Below are 26,806 nucleotides of genomic sequence, written 5' to 3'. Positions count from 1 at the left end.
ACACTAATCCAACAGTCTCCCACTTGGATAAGTCTAAAACTATTATTGCGTGTGACTTCAAGAACCAACTGGCAATCGTAGCTCTCAAAAGCCGTTGTCGAACTCTGACCTTGTTGATGAACTATGACCTTTGTCAATGACTTGTCCATTAGATAAGGGATAATATATTCCTCCATTCTAGATATCATATGGACTGAGACATGGATTATAAATCATTCTCTCTGTCCATTTGTTGTTTCCCGATTTTTGATTTATGACGCCTGACTAATTGAACAAATCAAATCAGTCCAGGACCGGCCGAGCACTTACATTTGTCATCACTAAATCATCGAGGGGCCCACAGATATCGCTTTTATCCCGAAGGTAAAAGGAATGGATAAACTTCGACTCATATGGCTTGTTCTACTACTTGTTGAATCATACACAAAGGCACGTTTTATAACATCGAGTTACCAATGCGTTTTCGCGCAATCAATGTACAACCAACTCATAGTTACAACTCATATCTCTAGGTTTGAAGAGTATAATATATTATCGTCTCATGATCACTCGTGATAAAATCCATGAAGTGTTTCAAATGAGCGCGGGTTGAATCCAATACTCAGAACTTATGAGCACTCATGAGTGTTGTAGCACCGCTTTGTCCAACATCTTAGACCTCTACAAGCCAACCCATGATAGTCTTGATTCATATCTACTTCCAACATATGACAGACTATGGATGGTTTGAATAACTTAGTCATTCGGGAAGAATGACCTAGTTTATTCTCGAAGTGAAAACATGGAAAATGAAACACAAGAATAATCGAATCCAATATGGTCTTAGAACTTATGAATATAAATAAAACACCTTTTATTTATCAGCATATTGATTACACATTATTCATTGCATACTGTTTCAAACTATCAATTTTATACTTGAATTAAAACAATAGTTGTCCCATGCTCCAAGCATGTACACTATGTTTTTCTAAACACTAGTCATGCCATACACCAAGTATGCACACTATGTTTGTCTATGATCGTTTACTTTGTGAAATAGATCGATTGAACATAATTCCAATGATATTCATTTCACAATCCCAAATCCTCACCGCAAATGCAAGAATTCCAAATTCCTGCCATTTACCTAAATCTGTTAGATTCTAAACTTATATGCATTGATCCTCTTGTAATGATTATGCACAAAGTCACAAAGACTTGTCAATTGACATTACAAAGTATTCCAATGGAGATCATTCCATGGAAACGAAGTCTCAAATTCAAAGTACATTGCTTTGAACATCCTTCTTGCATTAAGTTTCCTAATCTTACACAGATTTAATGAATAACTTCCACCTACGGAATATTTCCATATTCTCATTTTGACTATCACTTCTGAACAAGAGTCACCTCTTTTCAGAATATGTCAATATGGTCCTTCCAAAATTAACACTATACTTCCAACTGTCCCTGAGGAACCAATCTTTGGTAAACCTTAGATTGTCCTCGACAATTGCTTAATCATTTTAGTCATATCCAATTCTAGACCTTTTCCTTTCTTAATGCCCCAGGCATTTGGAAAATTTTAGAAAGGAGGAATATTATAGCACATGCAATCGATCCTATATCCGAAGCATATGGGACACGATTCATAATGTCTCTCATAAAGACATGATACTAGACCAGTCCTTTTGCTACAATATTTCTATTTGCCAACTTCTCATAATTCAGATTATGAAAAAGGGATGCCGTAATCATAATCGAATTTTAGAACGCAAATAATGGACCCATATATAGAATTTCCTTATGTTGAGCCATTCCAATACAAAATTCATATATATCCTTGACTAAAGATGATTAAAACCTCAATCTAAGCAATTAGAATTGAAATGAAGTATAATTTCCTCTCCCTTAATTATAGCAAAACAACTTTTTCAACCCCAACAACTTCATGAATTGAAACTTTTGTTTTCTATAACTAACATTGCTAACTTGCAATACTTGTCATAATTATCATGCTCCCACTAACATGATGATTATTAGCATAATACTTATGCTCCCACTGGCTTTGACATGTATCCAGAAATTAGCTGGACTTCTAGAAATCAATACTTTATTGACTTTCTTACCAAACTTCAGATTTCCGATACGAGATTGCTTTGATAAGACTTTATCAAAATCATACATGTTTCCTTAGATAGCACACATGTGTGTCTAATCAATTTCAGAACTATGAAAAGGGATGCCGTAATCATAGTCTCAGTTGTTTAGACCTTTTCCATTCCTCACAAGTCCATGTTAGTGTGCCGGTTAACCACACACGCTCCACTAACGACTTTGAGAATGCCAATATCACAACTGTTATCTACTTAAAATCTACTTAGTGAAAGTGTTTCCTCACGATCATTTTCATGAATCGGAGAGAAACCTTATAACACTTATATTGTTTATGGTGTAAGTGTTCTTATCCAAACCATATGGACTGAACTCAATCTTACTTTCTTGCCACCTGGCAGCACAAGGGTCTGCCATTGCTTCCAAGTTGTTATGCAACCAATTGAGAAATCTCAGAACTCATATGCATAGCCAACTTTAACTGGAATGGGCACAGAAATAGAGATATATCAACACGATAGGTTATAAACCTCACGTCGTGTGCTAGTGATGAACTACAGGTTTTTATTCTTGATTAGATCTTGAAATTCTTTCTGGATCTTTAAGACTCTCACTGTCCTCTTGACATATAAGACTATCTTGCCAAATATTCAAGAGATGGTGCGAATTCTTTATCAAGACAAACACTTCACACAATTGGCCTTAGTTGGTCTTTGTTTTATCCAAAACATCACAACTTACAAATTTCAAATGTACAAGAGTAGAAAACATTTTACTCTTACATTTGACAAGTGTTATAAACCTTCTTTAAGATATGTCACTCAACTTACAGTCTTGGAGTATAACTCTAAGACTTGTTTTTGGAATGAAGTATGACTCATCTTCTTGATTTAACCATTTCAACAATTCATCACTCCTCTTCTTAGCCATAAGAATGCACTAAGATGTCCTTTAGAAGACCAATTGTGATATGGATCTTTAATCATTAAGATGATCACAAAACATGATACTAAAGTACTCTCCCATCTTTTCAGATTTGATAAACTTTTATCTTCCTGCCTAATTTGATTCTTCTCATTCGTTCTTCCATACATCGAAACTTTTCCAATGCTTCAGAATTATACTTAAACTTGTAAGTATAACCATATTTACTAAACTTTAGTAAATCATGACGAATAGTCTTAACGATCATTGTGGTGGACTTGATCAGTGCACAAGAATGTGTACTCGATTCCTTAGTCCTTCACTTGACTCACATATACATGTGTACAAGGAATTAGTCTTAATTTTTCCAAAGATGAAAATTTTCATCCATCATACACTACAACTTGCATGATTCCAATTTTCTATCCAACTGAAACTTGGGTGATGAGACTCTTTCCTTATTTGGTAAATTATGACATTACCACAAATGAAAGAATCAAATCTATTTTCCAATATTGCTATCAATGGAAACATATAAACAACAATTTTCCACAAATGCCACTGTAAGGATATTTAAAATAAATAAAATTAAACCTTTTCTTTTATTTTAAAACTTTGCGGAAAAACTTATCCTTACAGTGCAAAAGCATATGAAAAACTTGTTATTATCTATTCCTAAGCAATATATCATAACTCCTAAGCAACAGCTCAAAATTCTGATCACCGAACCATGCGATCGAAATCCATCTTCGCGATCAGAATCAACATATACTTCCTTTAAGTTTCTTCACTTTTCTTTGATTCTTAAAACATCAACATGTGATCCAGTGACATCATGTAATAAGAATCTCAGAATAGAAACTTAACAGAGTTAGATAGTGGACTTTACCTGAAGTAGAGTCAAACTTCTTGACTTGATCAACCTTATGATCTTTTAGGTAAATAGGCAGCTTCGCAATCAATGCCCCTTCCTTTGGCAATAGACACATATGGACCCTTTGGTAGGACTATCTCAGACTTAGCCATTCTCTTTACCATTTGGTCAACCGAGTTGACTATGGCCGATCCCTTTCCATTGGGAAGAGAAAGCTTTTACTAGGTATCCAATGTTACCATTCTCAATGTCCGTTGAAGGTTTGGGAAGTTGATCTTCTAATCAAATTTGCTTTACTAGTCCTCAAATCATTTCTGATTCAGCAGCACCAAGCAAATAGATAAGATCATTAAGGGTCATGTCATAGTCTGTTTCATAGTAGTCCCAAAGGACCTCACTATTTGACTTAGAAAGTGATTGAACATCCAACTTTCTTAAGACTTTGACACTCAACTCTCCCGGCTTGTCAATATGTGACTTCATCTCCAAGATGCGATCACACATAGACCTTGCTTGCCAATAGGGCTTGAGTGACCTTGAACTTGTGGGTTAGGAAAAATAATTGGAGGAGGTGGAGGAAGTGAAGTTCCAAGAGATTTGGGAAGATCATAAATGTCTGAACTAGACATTTTTTTGGAAGATATTCAAGTAAGTTGATTTAAAGTCCTTAATATCACACCCAATATGAAATATTAAGGCTAGGATCCAACACAATACTTTATAACTTGGAAGAGGGATGCCGTAATCCAAGCTATAGAATATTTGAAAGTATGTGAATGACGATTCACCAATTTCCACCACGAAAAACGAAATGATTTATAAGGTTTTAATTGGTTTTTGAAACTCCTAGATTGTTTTGAGATTTATTGAACTTTTCAATGGCATGTTTCAATCTCGATTGTGCCCTTCAGGTTTTGTGACTGGGATGCCGAGGATCACAAAAGAAGGTGTGAAGTGACCATGCAAATTACTTGGTACTCTTAAATGTTTATCACTCAACCGATGTGCCGGTTAACCACACACGCTCCACCGGCCTATGATAAACTTTAAGAAACCCTTTGCCTACTTTGTTAAAACCAGTTAGTGTGCCGGTTAACCACACACGCTCCACTAACAGCTCAAACAAAGTGCAAAGTGTAATTTCATGGATTAGCACCTTATTCACATTTTCCTAAGTAACTAAGATTGGGAATTTATCAGTGTTTAGTTACTTAGTATTTATCATTATACTTATAATGAAGGGAGAATTATAGTCCTTGTCCTACCCGTTCGGCTAACGACCCTCCACCAGTTAAGAAAGCGGTGGGTGAGAGTGGACACCCATTAAGCTGCCATTTTATAGGCAACAACCTTATACCCCCTTATAGACCGACTTCGTGAATGAGTCCTACTAACGGTAAAACTGACTTGCTCTTATACATATATATAAATATTATTAACTTATAATATTATAAAGTATAAGGGTTGAATTTTAACTTTTAAAATTCTAAGGGCTTAACTTGGAATTAAAGTATTCATGGTAAAGCTTTACAAATCCCAAAACTTGAGGGCAAGTTTTGAAACAATTCAAAAACTATTCAATTCCATGACGTATGAGTTTAAAGTAGATTTAATTAAAAAACTCTTCAAGTTCCATAACTTGAGGACAAGTTATGGAAGACTTTAAACCATTAAAAGAATGTGACTTTTCCTTTATTCATAACTTATGAAATATTTATGAGTTTTATGATTCTTAAATGTGACTTTTCATGTAACTTGAGGACAAGTTACAAAAACACATTTTAGAATCAACTCTTAGATTAAAATGGATTGAAAACAACAATTTCACATAACTTTCCTATTAATCTAAGCAACTCATAAGAACAAGATAATTCAAATCAAACTTTTTCATGAAATTAGCCTAACCATTAAACTAATACAAGACATGAGTCTATTGATAATTATCTTTGAAATTGGATTAGAATGAACATTACCACATCAAAAACAAGTTTATAGGTTCAAAAACAGCTTAGGGTAATGATTCTAGTCCAATTCCAACCTTAAAAGTCGAAAATATGTTGTCAGGGGGACCTACTCGTCGAGTGTATGAACCTACTCGACAAGTAGGATGAGTTTCCTCATGGACTCGGCGAGTCCATCAGTGGACTCGGCCAGTCAAGTGCCCAGACAGCCCGAAAATCGATTTTTTCAGCATATTTCAGCACTTTGCATCAAGTATAAATGAAAACAAGCCTAGGCTCTGATACCACTGTTGGGTTATGAGCATTCTAACACTCCTAAGTGTACATGCAACCCTAAATACCTTGGATCTATGTTTTCTCTATTATACATGCAAATATAAATATTCCAAGGTATTACCCTAACTAGCATACAATCTTGGATACTTGGGTAATAAACTAGATAGAAATACATACCTTGTTGATGTAGCTTGACTCCATGAAGCTCGAGAGCCTAGTGCCCCAAGTGTGACACCTCAAATGGTTCACACAACATCACCAACAGATGGAATAACCATGAGAAGAAGACACTCATGCTCAAATCGGCTAGCCCTCATATATGTAACATTAGTACCAATTTCTTGAGCTAAAGGGGTCCTTATATAGTATGCACATTAGGGTTACACCATGTAACCCATGATTTCACCCATTCCTTATGCTCCATGGGTTTTAACCTCCATGGAGTATCCATGGATCACCACATGGGTTAAACCCAACATAAGGAATCATGGATCATAAGCCCACATATATAAGAATGAATGATTAACACAATCAATCCCCATATATTTAATTAGTCTCTTTTTTATCACTAGATTAAGTCCAAATTAATTCTTGATCAATACTAATTAAATAACATGATTTCATATTAATATATTAGAACTTATAATATATTAATATGTCACAAATGTCTTCTCCTCACAAACGGTCTATCCAAATGTTCCGATGCCATGCAACCCAAATGGACCATGCCTAGTCAGGTCAAGTACATACCAATTAGAGTTATGGACTTAGACACTAATCCAACAAAAAGTTGCTTTGTGAAAACTTTTGAATGGTGACTTGGAAAACTGCGAGACAATACTTGGAACGAGTATGAGTAGGTGTGAATATTCATAGAGGCCTATACTACTGGAAGCACAGGACTCACACTTGGATCAAGGAAAGTCACAAGGTTACCAAGAAGCTAGTAATCAATTCCGTTTTTGTTCGAGTATGTCATTACCTTCGTTTCGGTGATGACTAAGAAGATGATTTTCGTTCAGACCTTAGTGGTCATAAAGAATCGAGTCCGATTAATATAAATCTGCGAAGTGAGTTGATTGGTTCAGAGAACCATGTCTTGTGTAGCGACGAAACTTCAGTGGGAAGGTTGTAGAAGGAGATGGTCGAGGTAGCCGTTAAAAGTATAACAGCCTTCATTAAGGGATTAAGCAACTATTAGCTAGAAATGCTACTAGTTATGAAGATATTATATCACATTAGAACATGAAGGAATGTTTCTTCTATGATAGTGTTTGACTAATAGAATTAAGAGAATGATTCGTTGTCCGTCTTTTGCATTATGAAATCAAAGGTCATAGAATATGACCATTCGAGTTGTTGTTGTAGCAAAGTGAAGACCTTATCTTGGGTTGATTTTATAACCCAAATTCATGAAGGAGTAAGAGTCTGCAATGAGAATTGATTTTTTTTCTAAATCAAACATTAGGACCGAAGGCCCAATAAAGAATGAATAGCGAGTGCAGATTTGAGCACCGCCATCATTTAAGAAGTTTGAAGAGTTTGATAATCGTTTAGTTAAAGGCCGTACATTTCATATTACCGTAGAGGAGGCACACGAGGACCCGAATGTTGTGAATGATTCATTTCTCGTCAACTCTAGACTTGCTCATATATTATTTGATTCTGGTGCCTCAGATTCTTTTGTGTCTCATGAATTCGCATATTCCTTCCAAATTGCTTGTTATTCATTCGCCCAATCATTACTTGCTGATAAAGTCTATAGAGATTGTGTCATAGAAATTGAAGGTTATAGTTTTCTTGCTAACCTGATTCCTATCTCTTTGCCCAACTTTGAAATTATTCTCGGCATGAATTGGTTGTCAAAGAACCGCAAAGAACTCTTATGTTACGAAAAGATGGTACGCATCCCTATCGAAGAGAAGAATTCTATTTATGTCTACGGTAAACAAAGACTTAAAAATCTTAAAAATAATCTCTTTCCTAGAAACCCATAAACTTATATCGAAGGGGTATTCTGCTTATCTAGCCTATACAGTTGATATCTCAAAAGAGGGGAAGAAAACTGTAAATTATGTTTCCGTTATTAATGAATATCCTAATGTTTTCCCCGATGATTTGCCTGGTCTTCCCCCGATAGGCAAATAGAATTATGAACGGCTTTATGTCTAGTGCTGCTCCAATTGCCAAAGTCTGCTAGACAGAATGATAGCATTTGGGTAGTTATCGACCGACTAACTAAGAGTGCACATTTTCTTGCCATGCGTGAAACAGCTCCAATGGAGAAATACGCACAAGTATACTTGGATGAAACTGTTGCGAGACATGGTGTGCCGCTAAAGATTATTTCCGATCGTGATAGTAGCTACACTTCTCATTCTTGGACAAGTATGCAATGTGAATTGAGATCTCGTGTCACTATCAGCACAACTTGTTATCCCCAAACAAATGGTCAGACGGAGAGAACAATCCAAACAGTAGAAAATATACTGAAGGTATATGAAGCACTTTATGGACGTAAATGTCATACTTCATTATGTTGGCGTCTTGTAGGACAGAAAGTCCTTGGTGGTACTGAAATAATTCAAGACACCATTGACAAGATTCAAATTGTACGAGAAAGAATGAAAGCGGCTCAGGATCGACAGAAGTCCTATGCAGTAAAGAGAAGACGACCCATAGAACTCCAGGTGGATGAATTCGTAATGCTAAAGATATCCTCATAAAAATGAATTATGCGATTTGGGAAGAAAGGAAAATTGAGTCCTAAATTTGTTGGACCTTTCAAAATCATCCAGAGAATTGGTAAACAAGCATACCATTTGGAATTTCCGGAAGATTTGGCAGATATTCATGATGTGCTTCATGAGAGTTATCTGCGTAAATGTTTGAGCATATATGATGAAATAGTCCCGTTATCCGAGGTGAAACTAGATAATAAATTAAGATACGTAGAAGAGCCTGAGGAGATCGTAAACGAAAGAACGACTGAATTATGTAATATAGAAGTATAATTGGTGCTTGTCAAATGGAAACACCATCGATGCCCAAATTATACTTGGGAAAATAAGAATGAGATAAGAACGAAATCTCCCCATTTGTTTAAATCGTTGTGATTTCGGGGACGAAATCCTCAAAAGGAGGAGGTATTTGTAACATACACGTTCAGTTATCGTGTTTTGTTAATTTTAAAATGAATATTATTAAGTAATATATGGTTTTGAGCATTGAGTTCTAACAAGATAGTTTTATGAGAATTGAAGTAAAACTATGTTTAGAATCATTCAGAAAAGTATTGGAAATCTTATGAGATTCCAATCAAAAGTCAACTATTGAAATTAACGAAATGAAAATATAAAGTTAGAAATAAGTAAAAATAATGTTATTGAAAGTTTTAGATTATCTCATTAGAAAGATTTAGGCGAAAACCTAATCGAAATCCGAGTTATAACGAAGAAGTTATGACTTATTGAAGTTTCGCGACAGAACCGGCACGACGCTGTATGACGTAAAACGTGAGTTTATGATAAACTACTTTTTAGCTTTAGTAATCTAAATGAAAGTCGTAGTATACGTTAAACCGAGAATTTTCATAAAAAGAACGTCCAAATCTGACTTCATATGAGGAAGTTATGATTTTTCTAAGTTTCGGTATAGCACTATACAGCTAAAAACTTGAAATAAAGATCGAGTGATTTTTAGCAGACACAACGAGAATTGAAGGTCTCGTCAATAATAGTACAACGGTAAAATGACATACGAAAACAGACGTCGGATGAAGAAGTTATGAATTTTTAACGAAATTTTCCTGTCCCGGCCTGTTAAAAATATAATATTAAAAATAAAGTAAAAATTAGCCGCAGAGTCTAAACGAAAGTTGTAGAGCATAACTTCACCTACGCGTGGATATAAGGAACGTCAAAAACGGAGCTCCTATGCAAAAGTTATGACCTTCCGAAGATGTAGCAGTCAAAGAGTGACACGTGGCAGAAACCCCAGCTCAGCTGTGTTCCACGACGTGGACATGAGTTCCACGACATGGAAGTGATCTAAAACACCTCTCAATGCTAGTATACAGATGGCAAGTCTACGGGAGTGAGGTGTTGAATCTCCACGACGTGGAAATGAAGCCCACAACGTGGAATCAGTATCGTGACACCTTCCGAAGCTAGGACCCAAATGGCAAGTCTACGAGGTGATGCAGCTCTATTTCCACGATGTAGAAATGAAGCCCATGACGTGGACTTGACTTGGACAGCCTCGTATAAAATGCGTGCGAGACTGCCCGGTTTTAGGTTACAAATTCTCACATCTTTCACTCTCTACTATCCTTTTAGCCTACTTTTAACCCCCCGAAGTCCTAGTATCATCCCCGACACCCGAAGCAAGTCCCGGCGCCCCGAAGAACTGACAAAATAATATTTTCAAGTTGAAACTCTGCCCGCGCAAGGTCCGGTTTTCAACTAAAATCCCCGATTTCCTCAAAGAAATTCATTTTTTAGAGGCGAAGTGCTGCCCAAATTATCATTTTATCATTCGGTTATTTCACGGTGAGTTCAATATATAGGAACAATTGTATGTTATGTGTTATATGTTCTATGTGCTTTTCCATGTTATTTTCCTATGTTATTATTCCGTGCTATTTTGATAGCAAAGCTGTACCTTTGGCCATGTGATCAGTGAAAGAACTTAGATTCACAGTGGTATTGGTATGTAGCCTCTAGCCGTGTAAAGCATGTCTCGTAAGAGAATGACTTCTACCACTATGGCATTGACAGAAGGTTAGATAGGACTAAAAGCCTGCAAAAACTACCAAAATGTTAAACAGATTTTGTATGTCTTCTGTGTCATTTGGGCCGAAGCTTTATTGATGTATATCAAGTATGGAAATTGTTATGTCTCATTGATTGTATATCTTTGAATCAAATCATCGATTGATATGGAAAGCTTGTCACATGTTTCACATATGCCTTTGTTGTTCCTTGTTTCTCTTTGCTTCTGCCACATTGATGTATATATATGGCATAACGTTATATTGTATCTATTATTGAACTCACTAAGCGTCACCGCTTACCCTCTCAGTGTTTAATTATTGGAGGTGATAAGCATCCAGTGTATAAATTCCTGGGAAATTTATGTAATATATATATATATATATATATATATATATATATATATATATATATATATATATATATAAAACTTTGTAAAAACCTCGTTAGTTGGTTTGTATCCAGTCTTTTGTAATAAGACCATATATGTAAAATACGTTTATGAATATGCATGTAGTATGTTTTGGAGTAACTTGGGATAATAATGTTAAGTATGAAAGAGGGCCTTTCATATATATTCCTCATAGACATTTTAAACTCAATTTATTCTAAAATAATAAAATATAAATTCTAACAAAATGTCATCAAAAATAATATAAAATAATCAATGATTTTCATCCTGAAAGAATGAAACTAAAAGTTGAGAGTGTCATAAAAAATATACAAATAGTAAAATAATTAAATTATATATTCACGGTGAACTTGAAAACGTTGACTTTGTTAACGTATTTAGTAATGAATGCAACAATAATAGTATTCATTTATTTTATTTTACATATATTATTTTTTTCATCAATTTTAAAAGAAATATTTTTTTTACCTAGGCATCAATGTTAAGATAACGATTACAAAATAAGATGAAGATTAAATGTATTTAGAGTTAAATATTTTTGGATAGCAATATCCTTTCCTTGTAATCAAGATTCTGTTTGTGTTGAATTTCTTATATGTACATAATTTTCAATTGAATAAGATACACAGGTGTGACAACCCGAAATTTCTATTTGTACAAACCCTGCAGTCAAGCAATACAAATAATAGTCAAGTTCATTTCTGCTAATTTTTAGCCGGTTTAAAGTCCGTTTGGGTGTTTTTAATATAAATTCGTCAAACGAACAAATAAAAGGAAGTATCTTCTAGGAGTGATGCATAACAAATAAACATTTCACACCATAACAAGGTGTTTACGGCCAAACTTTGGGAGTTTGGGCCGTAAACTCCTCTTGGCCGTGAACTCATGCGTAAGGCATGAGTTTACTCCTCATTTCCTCACTTCTCACTTCCAAGCTCAAGAACACCCACATTTCTCTCTCAAGTATCATAACATATTTCTTCCAATCTTCCAAAAATGTAAGTGTTTCTTCTCTTGATTTGTTGTTATAACACTTCATCTAGTAGTTATACATGATTTCATCCATGAAATCTTGTCTTTTTCATAGATCTTCAAGTGTTCTTCAAAACACCAAGAACACCAAGAACACACACTGGTGTTCTTGGACCTTAAACACTCTTACAAGCTTCCTATAAGTAAGTACACTCCTCCTAACTAGTTATTTACTTAGAATGTTTTTTAAAACATTAAAAAACATCAAGAATACCCCAAGAACATATGGGTTTACGGCCAAGGCAATCTCCTTGGACCGTAAACACCATAAGGTGGTGTATATGTGCCACCATTACCTTCTAGGGCTTGGATATTGGACTAGAACCTTGCATGCATGAGCTAAGGACCTTAAACCACGAAATGGTAGGAGTTACCATGGGTTTACGGTCGTAAACCCACTAGGACCGTAAACCCTAAACCGTAAACTCCATGGGAGTTGGTCCATGAACCGTAAACCCTAATAAGGGGGCCATTATGAGCCCTAGTCCCTTCTAAAGCATTGGAACCAAGTCTAGATCACTTCTTTGAGGAGTATAGCACCTTAAACAAGCAAAAGAAGCAAGCACACATGAGTTTACGGCCGTAAACTCATGGGGTTATGACCATGGGCCGTAAACTCTAAGAGTAGGTGCAAATTGTGCCACTATTACTTCCTAAGGCTTGGACTTGATCATAGGATGCTTAACCTTGACTTGTAAGACCCTAAAACACACAATGGTACTAATTACCATGAGTTTACGGCCGTAAACTCATGGGGGAAATGACCATAAACCGTAAACTCATGTGGTGTTACCATATGGACAGTAAACTCCAATGTGAGGCCATACTCTCTTTAGATGCAACCCCTTGATACTCCTAGCACTTGAATCAAAGTGTTGTCCATGTTTTAGAGTGTCCTTACTTCATTAATTAGTTGTTAAATGACTAATTAGATACATATATGTGTCATTACATGTTAAATAGGATCCGTGTGTGTGTTCAAGTCTTCACTTGACACTTAACATCCTGTCCGGCACTTCCATCCAAACCACTCACTACAGGTGAGTTCATACCCCTTAATCAACCTTTGAAATGATTTTAAATGCTTTTATGGGGGGGGGGAATACAAGTTGAAATATTCTAGTTATTGCTTTAATCACATGTGATTAATGACTAGAACAAACAGAAAGATTTACTATTACTTTCAAGTTACTATCAAAATTATGGTTTTCGAGCGTTTTAAAACCTTTTATTAAACTTTTAGATACTAAAACTGTTTCCAAACTCTTTTAAACTTGCATTGTTTTCAAACTCATATCTACATTAATATATTTATATAAGTAAGACTTGAAGGACTTAGGACTGATAGCTCACCTTATTTCCTGTTCCTTGTTTGGTTGTGGACTTAGGGTATCCTTTTATTTGTCCGAATGTCGTTGAAATCTTAGTTACATATCATATATATATGTGTTGGATATAAAAGCTTTCACTTCACTTCAGTGCCTTTGTGTAGCAAAGGCATACCTACAACATTACTATTTAACTATAATAGGTATAGTTAAGGTTTTACTACTCACTACTACTATTACAACGACACATACAAGAGCCAGTACAGTTATGAGTCAATACACGATATATACTATACAAGAGAACATACTATATATTATACAAGAGAACATACTATACACTATACTATGACATACTACATAAACATTTGAATACTATAAACAGAATGTGACATACTACTTCTCGATACGACACTTTATTGTGCTATCACTTTGTAACCAGAGTCTCCTGGAGGGAGAGCGGGCATTATGTGTATAGATCTATACAGGACATACACTCCCACATCCCGACTGCTAGCTACAATCCCAGCCGATAAGGCCAACGGGTGACAGAATGTTACCTCACTACATACGACCTGGAGGGTCATCAGTTATTCAGCCGTCGATCAGCATGGTTACATACGAGTTCACATTCAAACCTTTAACTAACCAATTAAGAATTAAAGGCAAAATAGACTCTCCGAGGCGTATTGTTCATTTAATACTACCTGGAGTCTACATTTTGATTACCTTAGACTCCCCGAGGTGTACTGTACATTTAGTACTACCTGGAGTCTGTATTTTATCACTTTATAACCAGCAGGGTCACTGCTAAGGAAAAACATTATTTTCCCTTAATACACTTATTTTGTAATCACCTTTCATGAGTGAAGTCTAAAACTATATTTCCATACTGATAGTTTCACTGGGGAAAGCTCTTACTATTACGAAAGAACAAACATACAAACAATCGGGTCTTGGTAGAAGACTACATTTTTTACTGGAAAATATAGGATTTTCTAGGGAGTATACTATTTACAAACATTTGAAATCAGTTACTACATTAAGTTGTTACAAACATTTTCATACAAGCAATGACACTAAATACTTATGAACTCACCAGCTTTATGCTGATAAACTCTTTCAAAATAACTTGTATTCTCAGGTCATTAGTGGACAGGTACCGATGAAGCTTTTGAGAAAATGGAGCACATACAAGACTCATCTTTTATTTTGATTATACTTTTGGGTGTCTTACAAACTATACAGAACACGCTTGTATTACAATTATTATATTAATGCAATGGATGTTGTTGCTTGTCTTTACTATTATGCATTGTTATGATAGTGTACATGACGTCCTCCACCCCAGAACGTTTCCGCCGTTTCGGTTTTGGGGTGTGACAACAGTTTTCTGCCAAAACTTTTCATGGTATCAGAGCCAGTTTCGGCTGAGATACTCAATCTTTAAACCATGACCGGTGATACACCACCACCACCAAAGATAGACATGAACTCACCTTTCTTTCTTGGTCCCCAAGATAAACCTGGTGATTTCATAACTGCAGCAAGATTTAATGGAGAAAATTATGACGAATGGGCAGGAGAGATCGAAACTGCCTTTCAAGCAAGACGGAAGTTTGTGTTTCTTGATGGAACAATTGTTGCACCAGAAGCACCATACACACAGTCTGACTGGTGCACCATTCACGCCATGTTGGTATCTTGGATTATGAACATAATTACACCAAAAGTGAATTCATCCCTATCAAAATACAAGGATGCAAAGCGCTTGTGGGATACTCTCAAAGAACGGTTTGCTCTTTTCAATGGTCCTAGGATTCAACAACTCAAGGCTTCAATTGCAAGATGTGAACAAACCAAAGGTATGACTGTTGCTGCATATTATGGTAAACTAACAGCTTTGTGGGAAGAATTGCATAATCATGAACCATTAATCACATGTACTTGCTGTAAACGGTGCACTGTTGGTCGAGAACATGAAACCCATTGAGAAAAAGACAAGCTTCATGAGTTTCTGATGGGGTTGATTGGTGAGTGTTTTGGACAGATTCGGTCAAACATTCTGTCACAATATCCTTTACCCTCTCTCAATCGAGCATATCAACTGGTAATTCAAGATGAAAGGGTAAGAACCATCTCTAATGTAACTGAAGAAAAGCCTGAAGTTATGAGCTTTGCAATTCGATCAAGCAACAAAGGTCGAGGCAGAAACGACCGAGTTGACAAGACTAAACTCTAATGTACACACTATAAAAAGAATGGTCAAGAAATCCACGAATGTTTTGAAAAACTTGGTTATCCAGATTGTTGGGGAGATCGCCCTAAACCTGATAGTAATACAGGACGTGGAAAAGGTCGTGGAGGAAGTGGACCTCGAGCAAATGTGGCTGTCGCTGAAAATACAAGTTTTGGATCTAGTTCAGAAACGTCTTCAGCTGCACAAACATTCACTGCTGAACAATGGAAGGATCTCGCAAGTGTGTTTGGTAATAGGACATTCTCAAATGATCGTTTGTCTCGTAAGTTTCATGAATTTTACTTGTGTGGTCAAAAACATAAAATTCGTTTGTGTGGGAAGTTCCATGGACAATTATGGAGCATTGATACCGGTGCGTCAAACCATGTAACCGAAAATCTCAATATCATGTCCAATGTTAGAAACGCTCGGTGCTTGGTCGGTCTTCCTGATGGGAAGAAAGTTGTAGCAACACATGAAGGATCTGTTAAACTAACAGATGACATCACCCTTGTTCATGTTCTTTATGTTCCTCAGTTGAATTGCAACTTGATTTCTGTACCCCAACTTTTTCATGATCTTGATAGTACTGTCATATTTAATTCCTCTATGTGTGCTATAAAGGACCAAATGAGGGGGTTGATTGGAATGGGAAGTAAACAGGATGGACTCTACTACTTCAAGGAACCAAGTTCAGTTAAATTAGTCAAAGTAAATAAAGACGATTCCTCTTTTTCACTGTGGCATAGCAGAATGGGGCATCCTTCTAAGAAAGTACTAAAATATCTTCCTATGACTAGTAGTAGTAAAGATTATTTGAATAAAGCATGCGAGGTTTGTTTTAGAGCTAAACATCCTAGAGATTCTTTTCCATTAAGTGAACATAATAATACTCAAAATTTTGAATTAATTCATATGGATTTGTGGGGTCCTTACAAACAGACGTCCTCTTGTGGTGCTAAATATTTTTTGACCATTATGGATGATTTCTCACGTACTGTATGGGTTTACCTAATGATTGATAAAACCAAAGTTTTTCGTATGTTCATGAATTTTGTTGCCATGATTGAACGTCAGTTTTCTAAAAATATTAAGATTGTCCGAAGTGATAACGGAACTGAGTTTAATTGCTTACTTGATTACTTCTCTGCTTCCGGCATCTTGTTTCAAACCTTGTGTTTCGGCACTCCACAACAGAATGGGAAGGTAGAGCGAAAACATCGACATCTTCTTAATGTTGCTCGGGCGTTAAGATATGAAGCAAAACTACCAATTTATTTTTGGGGCGAATATGTTTTAGCCGCAGCTCATTTGATTAATAGGACACCTTCTTGTGTTCTAGACTATAAGACTCCTTATTAAAATTTGTTTGGTTACTCTCCGTCATACGATGCAATTCGTTTTTTGGATCCTTATGCTTTGCTCATAAACAAAAGTCAAAAGGAGATAAGTTTGACAGTCGCAGTCGTAAGTGTGTTTTTGTTGGGTATCCTTTTGGCAAAAAGGGTTGGAAACTTTATGATCTTGAAAAACAAGTATTCTTTGTCTCACGAGATGTTGTTTTCTGTGAAAACATTTTTCCTTTTCATGAAAATGAAAAAAGTACAACTCTACCTTCATCTAGTGTTCGATCAGATGAAGCGGTTGACATGGATTTTGCGGAATTTGACAACAACCATACATTACATTCAACCTCTGTTGTTTTAGATTCTTCAAATCATGAAACAACCAATAGTCCAGATAATGAGCCTTCTCTCACGCCACACTCGACTCTAGGATCAGACGAGTCAACCAATGTTGACATAACTGAGTCACATATTAATCCTAATGCTAGTGTTGATGCGATTTTAGATAACACTAGTGAACTCTTGGGGCGTGGAATGTGAATCAAAACACCCTCGGTTCTTCTCAAAGACTATGTTGCTAAACACATTACACACGAGAGTCCATCCTCCACAACTACTTCCCTTCCATGGCACACCTCAGGTACTCCTTATCCTTTAGTACACTATATTAAACGTGATCAGTTTTTATGTCATATCAAGCATTTCTAGCGGCTGTCCTTACGGGAAATGAACCAAAATCTTTCAAGGAAGCGGTAAAAGACAAAGGATGGAAAAGTGCAATGCAAGAAGAAATCAAGGCATTAGAAGAGAACGACACCTGGACGTTAGAACCTTTACCTCCTGGAAAACGTGCCTTGGGAAATCAATGGGTTTATCGGAGAAAATACAATTCCAATGGTACTCTTGAACGTCTAAAAGCTCGTCTAGTTGTTCTTGGCAATCACCAGATTTAAGGTTTGGATTACAACGAAATTTTTTCCCAATCGCTAAGATGACAACCGTTCGTGCTTTTCTTGCCGTTGCTGCTTCTAAAAACTGGCTACTCCACCAAATGGATGTCCATAATGCTTTCTTGCATGGAGATCTAAAGGAGGAAGTGTACATGAAATTGCCTCCGGGGTTTGAGTCATCTAACTCAAATTTGGTTTGTCGCTTACGGAAATCATTATATGGTCTAAAACAAGCGCCTCGTTGTTGGTTTTCGAAGCTTGTCACTGCTCTGAAAGCTTATGATTTTCTTCAATCCTATTCCGACTATTCCATGTTTACTTACATCAATAATGGTGTTCAACTAAATATCTTGGTGTATGTCGATGATTTGATCATTTTGTGTAATAACTCAGGTGCTTTACATGCTTTCAAAACTTACTTAAGTGAATGTTTTCGAATGAAGGATTTGGGCACTCTCAAGTATTTTCTTGGTATAGAAGTTGCTCGAAGCTCTTCTGGATTATTCCTATGCCAACGAAAGTACACCCTTGATATTATAACCGAGATAGGCTTGTTGGGAGCAAAACCTGCATCCTTTCTTATTGAGCAAAACCATAAACTCGGTTTAGTTACAGGAAGAAAACTCACTGACCCGGAATCTTATAGGCACCTTGTGGGTAGACTAGTATACTTATCTGTTACTAGACCTGACTTGGCCTATTCAGTGCATGTATTATCTCAATTTATGCAAGAACCTTGTCAGGAACACTGGGAAGCAGCTTTACGGGTGGTTAGGTATCTTAAAGGCACCCCGGGTCAAGGTATCTTATTAAGATCTGATAGTAATTTGTCTCTAGAAGGGTGGTGCGACTCTGATTGGGCTTCGTGTCCTGTCACTCGGTGTTCGTTAACAGGATGGCTCGTTTTTCTTGGACATTCTCCGATCTCTTGGAAGACAAAGAAGCAACATATTGTCTCAAGATCATCAGCCGAAGCGGAATATCGTGCAATGGCAAACATAACTTGCGAACTCAAATGGCTCAAAGGCCTTTTACTCAGCTTAGGAGTTCACCATCCTAAAGCTATTCCTTTGTTCTGTGATAGTCAGTCAGCTATACATATTCCTCAAAATCCGGTACAACATGAACGCACTAAACACATCGAGGTCGACTGTCACTTTGTTCGTGATGCTCTTCAGGATGGTTTGATTGACATTTCCTATGTTCATACTACTGATCAACTGAAAGACATCTTTACATAAGCTCTTGGCAAAAAGCAGTTTGATCATCTTCTTTCCAAGTTGGTCATTTTGGATCTGCATGCTCCAACTTGAGAGGGGGTGTTAAGATAACGATTACAGAATAAGATGAAGATTATATAATATATTTATAGTTAAATATTTTTGGATAGCAATATCCTTTCCTTGTAATCAGGATTCTGTTTCTCTTGAATTTCTTATATGTACGTAATTTTCATAGACATTTTAAACTCATTTATTATAAAATAATAAAATATAAATTCTAACAAAATGTCATTAAAAATAATATAAAATAATCAATGATTTTCATTCTGAAAGAATAAAACTAAAAGTGGAAAGAATAAAACTAAAAGTTGAGAATGTTATAAAAAAATAATATAAATAGTAAAATAATTAAATTATATATTCACGGTGAACTTGAAAACGTTGATGTTGTTAACGTATTTAGTAATGAATGCAACAGTAATAGTATTCATTTATTTTATTTTACATATATTATTTTTTACATCAATTTTAAAAAAAATATTTTTTTACCTAGGCATCAATGACTACAAAGAGATAATGAAAATAAGTTCATGGCATGATGGTGGTACTGTTAACATAGACAATGAACCACTAAAACATTACCCAAATAAGATTAGTATCTTTTTTAATTGAATTGACCTCTCGTGGCATATACATCTAATTTCATTTTAATTCATCACATTTTTAAGAAATCAAGACGAAATTAAGCAAAATTTCATTGCCTAGTCTTTTAAGAAATTTAACAAACAGTTAGGCACTATCTTTTTTGTTGCTAATTTCATTATTTACCTTTTAAAACATATGCAGTGACTAACTAAAAACATTATCTAACTTATAAACAGCACATACATGTAGCAATGAGATAGATCTAGGTTTGAGTGGAATTAAGCGACTATTAAGGGAGAATGATGAGAACAGCCGCTACGACCAATTGTAGAGGCAATGTTGGAGCAGTTGGGAGAAGAAATTTTACGGCCATCTAAGGTAGATTCTTAAAAATGAAGGTTGCAGTGGAGAAGAATACTGGGGTAATGGTGGTGAGAAGGCATCGACTGGTTGTTAAGGTACATCGATATGGATAGATACACGAGACAAAGAGACGATTTTTAGATAAAGAATAGCTTGGATGGAGGTCGACGTCTTCGTGGAGGCATATTCGGTGATGGTGGTGTGTTTTTGATGAATTCAACACAAGGGGCGTAGCCAATATAGGGCAAGAGTGGGTCTTGGCCCACCCACACAAAATTAAGGATATATATATATATATATATATATATATATATATATATATATATATATATATATATATATATATATATATATATATATATATTTGTTAAATAAAAGAAATTAAGATTGTGGTATGGCCTATTCCATTCAAAACTTGAAATTATTAGAATAGAATACATTGTTGTCTATGTCGATTAGACTCCATTTTAAATTATTTTAATAATGTAAGACAACATCGTGTGCAACTTAAAATAAACAATTTAGTTAAGAATGCATATATAGTTACATTTTGTTATCGTTTGAATAATTTTGTCGCTCGTTAATATTTTTTATATTATTTGGCCTACCTTAAAACAAAATCCTGACTACGCCATTGAATTAACATTTTCATAGGTTTATGGACGGCAGACGTGATATAATGGTTATTCATCCATGATTTAAGGGATTTAATTTTGGTTGTTATTCAATTATATGTAATATTACTTTTCTATCATTTATTGATTATTTAATTATTTATTTTTTCTAAAATTTGATTGGTTCCTACGACCACACAATAGTTGTATATCCAGATTTGAACCTAGCTATATATATCTCTCTCTCTCTCTCTCTCTCTATATATATATATATATATATATATATATATATATATATATATATATATGTTATCTCTTGTTGTATGAGGAAGAAAAAGAAAGAAATGGTGTTTAAAGTAGACTTTGAAAAAACTTATGATGCGTTGAGATGAGACTTTCTTGATGATGTTCTTTGTCGTATGGGTTTTAATTAGCTCTATTTGGAGGGGTTGGATCCAATCTTGCCTTACTTCTTCTAGGGTTTCATTTCTTGTGAATGGGTCGGCGATGGATGAGTTCTAGATTTTTCGAGGTCTCAGACAGATAGGGTGATCCTTTGTCTCATTTTCTCTTCATATTGGCGATACGAAGCTTGCACCTGTTTTTTCTTAGAGTAATTGATCGAGGACTTTTCTCCGATATCTCTCTCGATTCAAACACTAATCTATGTATTTCTCATCTTTTTTCGCGGATGATGGTGTTTTTATGGATGAATGGAAGGAGTTAAATGTTCACTCCATTGTTTAAGTTCTCCACCGTTTCTTTTTAGCCCCGGGCTTGAAAATTAATCTTTCTAAGAGCTCTCTTCTTGATATTTGAGTTCCCTCTACGCAGATTTCCCATTTGTTGAACCATTTGTTCCCATATATTGGTTCAGTTGTAGGTGGTTTGATGAACCATGTTTCAGCTTGGAAAGACGTGGTGGGAAAGGTTATGGTCAGACTTTCTAAATGGAAAGTTAAGACTTAATCGGTTGGTAGGAGATTAACGTTATTCAAGTCAGTCTTGGGTTCTTTCTACTTTTTTCATGTTTTTTATTTAAATCTCCTATGGAGGTCTTGCAGGGTCTCGAAGCTTTGCGTAATAGAGTTTTTCTTGGCGCGGAGATGGAGTAGAAGAAAAAACTTATTTGGATTACTTGGAAGATAGTGTTAGTGCATAAAAATAATGGGGGTTTAGGGGTGTGCAATTCTTTTTTGTCCTAAATCGTGCTCTTTTATTCAAGTGGGTGTAGCGGTTTCTTTATAGCCATGATGCCCTTTAGGTGAAAGTTGTTAAGGCGATTCATTAGGAAAAAGCTTTGATTGGGTGTTCTTTGCCAACTGGTAGTTCTTCTCTTTGGATTGATATCCTTAAAGTGACTTCTCAGTTGTTTATGAAAGGATTAGATTTGTTTCACTTTTGCAAAAAGAAGGTTGTACGCGTTATTTCTTGAAAAGTGGAGCAACATTTGTTATTATCGAGTTAGGGTTGATGCTGATGACGAAGAGGTTGAACCATGGACAAGTACTTGTATTAGATAACTATTATCATTTTTGTTGAACTTGTATTGGATATTTTTTTTATATTATTGTTTACTATCATTGTGGTTGAAGTGCATTTAGTTTTTATTTATTGTATTCTTCTGTAAAACAAATTTGCAAACAAAAAAGAACAAAAAAAAACATGTGACCAAAGGTGGTTTATGCTCACGATTTAATTTGTTAGATGTGACTAAAAGTAAATAGTATGTATGGTAAAACACAATACTTGTGACTATAAGTATATAAGTGTCACAAATTAATTTATTATGAGTGACTAAAATTAAATAATAGTCGTGAGAAATGAATCAACCTATGGGTAAAAGTAACTTATGGTCACGGTTTATGCAGTCAATAACGACTCTATAACGGTAATATAGTGGCGCTATAGCGTTTAACAGAGGTAAAGAACCGCATTTTCAAAATAGCGGTGACGCTATTAACACTACGATTTATACTGTGATTATGGTCACCGCTATAGTGGCGTTATAACCGCTATTTGAATAAATTTCATTTTTGGGCTTTTTTACATTAAAAAACATTTTTTTATGTCATTCAATTGAATAAAATTATTTTTTCTTATCCCAAACCAAAACTTTTATGCAATTCCATTAAATAAGATTTTGATTCCGTATGACTTCCATTGAAACCATGCATATGTTGTCTTGCTAATTGTGTTGAAGACTTGAAGTACTACAATATGATTAACTCAAATTTTTTAATCATTTTATTTGCTAACTGTAATTATGTTTAAGTATGGTAGAATGCTAAGTATTGTTTATGTTTTGTTGTTGATTGTGTTAAAATATGATTAACTGTGACATTGGTAACCGTCATGTGAAGTATGATTAACTAATTATGATATGTGAAGTGTGATTTATTGATTAACTAATTAATTGGATAGAGCTGAACTTTGAAGTATGATTTACTGCTAAATTCTCTAATATATATAAATTCTACATAGTATAAAAAACACTATATCACAGATATACCATTGCGAGAACCGTGATTTCAATTAGCGGCCGGTGACCGCTATTATATTTTTGACCGTGATAACTGCATATGTCACAATTTAATTTATTTTGTGTGACTTCAAGTAATCAGTCGTCATAATAAAAGACAAAACATGTGTCACTAAAAGTCAGTAATAGTAACGAAAAACAAAAAAATATGTGACTAAAAGTCAGCAATAATCATGACAAATGAAAAAAGCGTGTGACTAAAAATTAACAATATTCATGATAAAAAAAATGTGTCACTAAATGTTAGCAATAGTCATGAAAACAAAATAATATGTGATGAAAAAAATAGTTTATCAAAAAACTGATTGAAAAAAATACAAAAATTGTTACCATATTATGACGGGTTTACCTATAATAAAGCTTTTTTAATGGATTATAATCACCACAATAAAACATGGCCATAACATATTAAATATGACATACCCTTTCTTTCCTTACGCGCTGAATGGAAAAAAAAAATATCCGTCATAAAATGTCTATAATCACAAACTTTTTACATCAACGGAAGCTTTTTTTTGTACTAATGGAAAGAAAGACGTGGTGAAGTAGCCGTGCATGGGAGGTCACCGCAACTCTTCGCACCCGGTCGGTATGGTGTTCATTGCACACCGCAGTGTCAAACTAAGCCCGACCACCACGGTGTTCGATGGTGGTATACACTGTTGAGCCTTAGAGGAATATTCTTCTTTTTGTTATCTTGAAAAAAGTCATATGATAGCTTTGTTAAAAGTAAACGAATTTTAAATTGGTCAAAAAAAATTATTTATTGATTTTTTTGTTAATATCTCAAGAAAATATCATCTAAACAAGTGTGATACATCATCAAAAAAAAAAACCCCGACTTCACTTTAAGCTACACAGTCGTTGCAATTAGCAATGCAATATAAGCGGTGGAAATTTTTTATATATAAAGATTTTTAGTAAATTATGAAGAACACGCATACATTTTTTCGTAATTTAAGTTTATGCCCGGCCATAAATGATAACATAACTTCCAATGTAGAACAAGAGTAGCATCGTCTACTTCCTCAAGATGCAACCTAAAAGACCACCTCGAATATAAAGATGACCCATTCTACACTACAATGAGCTGATTTATATTCTTTCCTTTCTACAACCAAAAGACTACTGGCATCCCTTTGATCTCCGGCCACCTTATTCTTGTTTTTCATATAAAGAAACCCCACACCACCGATGGCTTCTGTTCATCATCTTCACCAAAAACCTCCGATCAATCACTCGTTGAAGAGGCGATGAATAGTACTCCACACCAGCAAATCCCAATTCACTACACCCCTGATGACCGCCTTAACCGCCCCCTTCCTAACGATGGCCGTCAGTTAAGGCGGCATCACACTGCTCGGTATTATGTGCACCGTGTCAAAGAAAGTCTAACCACTCGTGTATCAAAGCTAATATGCTCTGTTTTTCTTAGCCTTCTGTTCATCGTAGGCCTGATAACATTCATCTTATGGCTCAGTTTACGCCCACATCGTCCAAGATTTCATATCCGTGAATTCTCCATCCCCAGTTTAGCACAAGGTAATGGTTTTGCAGCTACCATAGCAACCTACAATGTGACAGTACGAAACGCTAATCTGAATATAGGGATTTACTACGATACAATGCACCTAACATTGTACTATCAGAATAATCTGAACATTGGCGAAAAGCCAGTATTGTTTCCGTTTTATCAATCACCCAAGAACACGACGATTCTTTACGGTGACCTACAGGGGTCTACGTTCCAGATAGATGAGGCACGTTGGGCACAGTTCATAGCTGATCGAAATCGTGGGAGTGTTTCTTTTCGGCTGGAGGTTGCTTCATCCATCAGGTTTAAGGTGGCCACCTGGGAAAGCAAGAACCACAAGATGCATGCGACTTGTCAAATCAAAGTGGGACCCGATGGGTTGCTTATTATAGGAAGTGAGAAAGAAATGAAATGCCCGGTTTATTTCACTTAGAAAATAATACCCTATCGTTCAATTTTCTTTCTTATCATTTAATTTGAAAATTTTAATTTAATTATTTGTAAAAATTGTTATTCGTGTCATTGTAATTAGTCTTGGGGTTTTGTGTCTACAACTACAAGGATCAGCGGATTGCATGAAAAGATTTTTTTTTATAGAAAATCAAAATATTACCGACCAAGAAATTTAAAAAGTTACATTTTTTTTTAGAACTGTAGATGATATTATTATTATTAAAAGCAATGCAACTATCAAGGTAATAAAGCAAATTACAAAATATTAGTACAAACAATGAAAGCATTATTAAGAAGAGAATAACATCATATATTCCAATTGAGACTATTTCCAATTGAGACTATTAAGATTAAAAAGGTTACATAAGAAAATAAGCCAAATGGAAGCGCACCGGCTGCTGGTACAAACATTTAAAAAATGCTCCACCTGGTTTTCCAAATTTGCATGTATATCATCCCAATTTCTTATTTTGTTTTGGGATATATACAGCAAAGTCCCAATATTTTCATCGATTTGACAAGGAAGTCTTAAACTTTATTTTTTTGACAGTAAAGTCCAAATTACCGGCAGTTTTTGACACTTTTACACTATTTTTCCGGTTAACCGGTAATTAGGAATTTTTTGTCAAAAAAATAACGTTTAAGACTTTCTTGTCAAATCGTCAATTAGGACTTTATTGTCAAAAAAATAAAGTTTAAGAAATTTTTGTCAAATCGTTGAAAGTATTGGGACTTTAGTGTATTCTCGTAACCCAATAACTTTTAATTGTGACTTTTGTTACAGCACCACTGTTTTTCTTACAATCATCATCTTTACCCTGACACAATCACGATCAGGAGAAACATATGCAAAAGAGAGAGCGAGAAAGGGTGAAAAGACTTCTAAAACTTTCTTCTTGTTTCGCTACCAAATCTTGAATTAAAAAGTGGGGACAGATTATACAAATACAAACAACACATGCCTAGTAAAAAAGATGTGAATGTGGAGAAGGGAAAGAAGGGAAATTTCGTTTTTTTTTCGGTTTTTTATTTCTCTTTTTTTGGGACTGCAAAAAGGCAACACAACCTTGGTTCTTTCTTTCTTTCTTTCTTGATTATCTCCATATGTTTCAATGTCGGTTTGTTGAGAATAAAAAAATGATTTAACAAGAAGTAAACGTTAAATATTTCAATAGGATCTATCTGACTAGAGAAGGTTTCAATAACTCTTATGCTTAAAGAGTA

The 26,806-nt window shown here is 35.2% G+C and overlaps 1 protein-coding gene across 1 annotated transcript; it reads left to right on the top strand.

The window, feature by feature from the left end:
• Positions 1-24,605: 24,605 nt before the first annotated feature.
• Positions 24,606-25,636, top strand: LOC145168427 (protein NDR1-like). The gene has a single exon (XM_079087240.1). It carries the CDS (start codon positions 24,849-24,851, stop codon positions 25,560-25,562), a length of 714 nt encoding a protein of 237 aa, XP_078943366.1. The 5' UTR covers positions 24,606-24,848; the 3' UTR covers positions 25,563-25,636.
• Positions 25,637-26,806: the final 1,170 nt, after the last annotated feature.

Source organism: Lactuca virosa, chromosome 4, assembly GCF_052849685.1.
Source record: "Lactuca virosa cultivar CGN04683 chromosome 4, Lactuca_virosa_CGN04683_v6, whole genome shotgun sequence".
Classification (NCBI taxonomy): Eukaryota; Viridiplantae; Streptophyta; class Magnoliopsida; order Asterales; family Asteraceae; genus Lactuca; species Lactuca virosa.
Note: the sequence above shows the minus strand (reverse complement) of the source record. Positions and strands in the feature narration are given on the sequence as shown.